We start from the raw sequence: 1,967 nt of genomic DNA, 5'->3' as shown, positions 1-1,967 counted from the left end.
CATCTGCCCCCTCCCCAGCAGCCCCCCACACCTCGGGGCAGGCGAGCGGGGGGCAGTGGGCACTGCAGGCAGCCTGCCCGCTCCGGCAGCGACAGGTCTCACACTCCTCCTGCCACTCGCTGCCAGCCTGGCCAAGGGGGGTGGGACAGGGCTCAGCTCGGCCGGGGGGTGCAAGGGGGCACCCCCCAACACCCCCCACCCCCCCAGGCACCCCTCACCTCATGGAGCTGCCCCCGGTGCCAGCACTCGCAGAGGGCGGCCAGGACGCAGTGGCCGGAGCTGTTGCGGTGGTGGCCGGGCTGGCAAGTGCAGCCGGGGGCTGGGGGGCCACTGCAGTTGCCCGGTGGCTCGTCCGAGATGTCCCGGCAGCTCCGCTCGCAGCCGGTCGATGGGTCGGGGCCCTGCCAAAGCTCGCCCGGGGGACAGGCTGCACGTGGCACAGGGCATGGCTCTGGCACCGTCCCACCATCCCATCATCCAACCATCCCATTATCCCACCATCCCACCAAACCACCATCCCACTGTCCCACTGCCTGCCATCCCACTGTCCCATCATCCCACTGTCTCGTCCTGCCATCCCATGATCCCACTATCCCCCCACTGTCCAACCATCCCACTGTCTCGTCCTGCCATCCCATGATCCCACTATCCCATTGTCTACCATCCCACTATCCTGTCCCACCATCCTGTCCCACCATCCCACCAAACCACCATCCCACAATCCCACCATCTCATGATCCCACCGTCCCACCATCCCACCGATCCACTGTCCCACCAACCCACGATCCCATCATCCTACCAATCCACATCCCACCATCCAGCATCCCTTTGTCCCACCATCCCACAATCCCACCATCCCACCGATCCACTGTCCCACCAACCCACGATCCCATCATCCTACCAATCCACATCCCACCATCCAGCATCCCTTTGTCCCACCATCCCACAATCCCACCATCCCACCGATCCACTGTCCCACCAACCCACGATCCCATCATCCTACCAATCCACATCCCACCATCCCACAATCCCACCATCCCATCGTCAACCATCCCACCCTCCCACCATCTCGTCCCACCATTCCATGAGCCCACTATCCCATCGTCCACCATCCCACCCACCCATCATCCCACTATCCCACTGTCCTGTCCCACCATCCCACCAAACCACCCTCGGGGGTGCCATGGGGGTGCCGGGATGGGGGGTGTCACCTGGGCAGACGTCGGTGTTGCAGCTCTGGGTCTGGGAGTGGGGTCCGCGGCATCGCCCCGGGGGGTGCCGGTGGGGCTGGCGGTGGCGCAGGCGGTACCCCCCACCGCAGGGGTCCTGGCAGGGTCCCCAGGGACCCCAAGGGCTCCAGAGGCAGAGATCTACGGGAAAGGGGTGTCACCCACCTCCGTCCCCGCACCCCCAGCCCTCTGCAGCCCCCCTCCTGCCCCCCGGTACCTTGGCAGAGGTGGGGGTCTGGGCAGAGACGCTGCTGCCGCAGCTCAGCCAAGCAGGTGGCCCCATCGCCGGCCCAGGGCAGCCCAGTTTGGGGGTCCAGGCAGGTTCTGTAGCGATGATCCCATCATCCTACCAATCCACATCCCACCATCCCACAATCCCACCATCCCATCGTCAACCATCCCACCCTCCCACCATCTCGTCCCACCATTCCATGAGCCCACTATCCCATCGTCCACCATCCCACCCACCCATCATCCCACTATCCCACTGTCCTGTCCCACCATCCCACCAAACCACCCTCCCACCATCTCATCCCACCATCCCATGGTCCCACCATCCCATGGTCCCACCACCCGTCCCACCGCGGCGTTGCCCACCGTGGCAGGGCTGTGTGTTGCACTCAGCTGTCTCCTCGGTGCCGGTGTCTCCACAGGGCTCCCCCCCAGCGCTCTCCTGGCACTCGCGGTGCCGGGTGGTGTTCCCACCACCGCAGCTTCGGGAGCACGGACCCCAGGGGG

At 65.7% G+C, this 1,967-nt stretch overlaps 1 protein-coding gene across 1 annotated transcript in view; it reads right to left on the bottom strand.

Moving 5' to 3' along the window:
- Nucleotides 1-1,967, bottom strand: part of SSPO (SCO-spondin) — a 54,204-nt gene that overhangs the window by 4,213 nt on the left and 48,024 nt on the right. Inside the window, exons 60-62 of the mRNA XM_014955736.1 lie at nt 1,827-1,961; nt 219-427; nt 30-127 (exon numbers count right to left, since the gene is read on the bottom strand). Coding sequence (XP_014811222.1) covers nt 30-127; nt 219-427; nt 1,827-1,961 — 442 coding nt within the window. The remainder of the gene's footprint in view (nt 1-29; nt 128-218; nt 428-1,826; nt 1,962-1,967) is intronic.

The sequence above is a fragment of the Calidris pugnax genome, unplaced genomic scaffold, assembly GCF_001431845.1.
Source record: "Calidris pugnax isolate Ruff unplaced genomic scaffold, ASM143184v1 scaffold272, whole genome shotgun sequence".
In the NCBI taxonomy this organism is placed as follows: Eukaryota; Metazoa; Chordata; class Aves; order Charadriiformes; family Scolopacidae; genus Calidris; species Calidris pugnax.
Note: the sequence above shows the minus strand (reverse complement) of the source record. Positions and strands in the feature narration are given on the sequence as shown.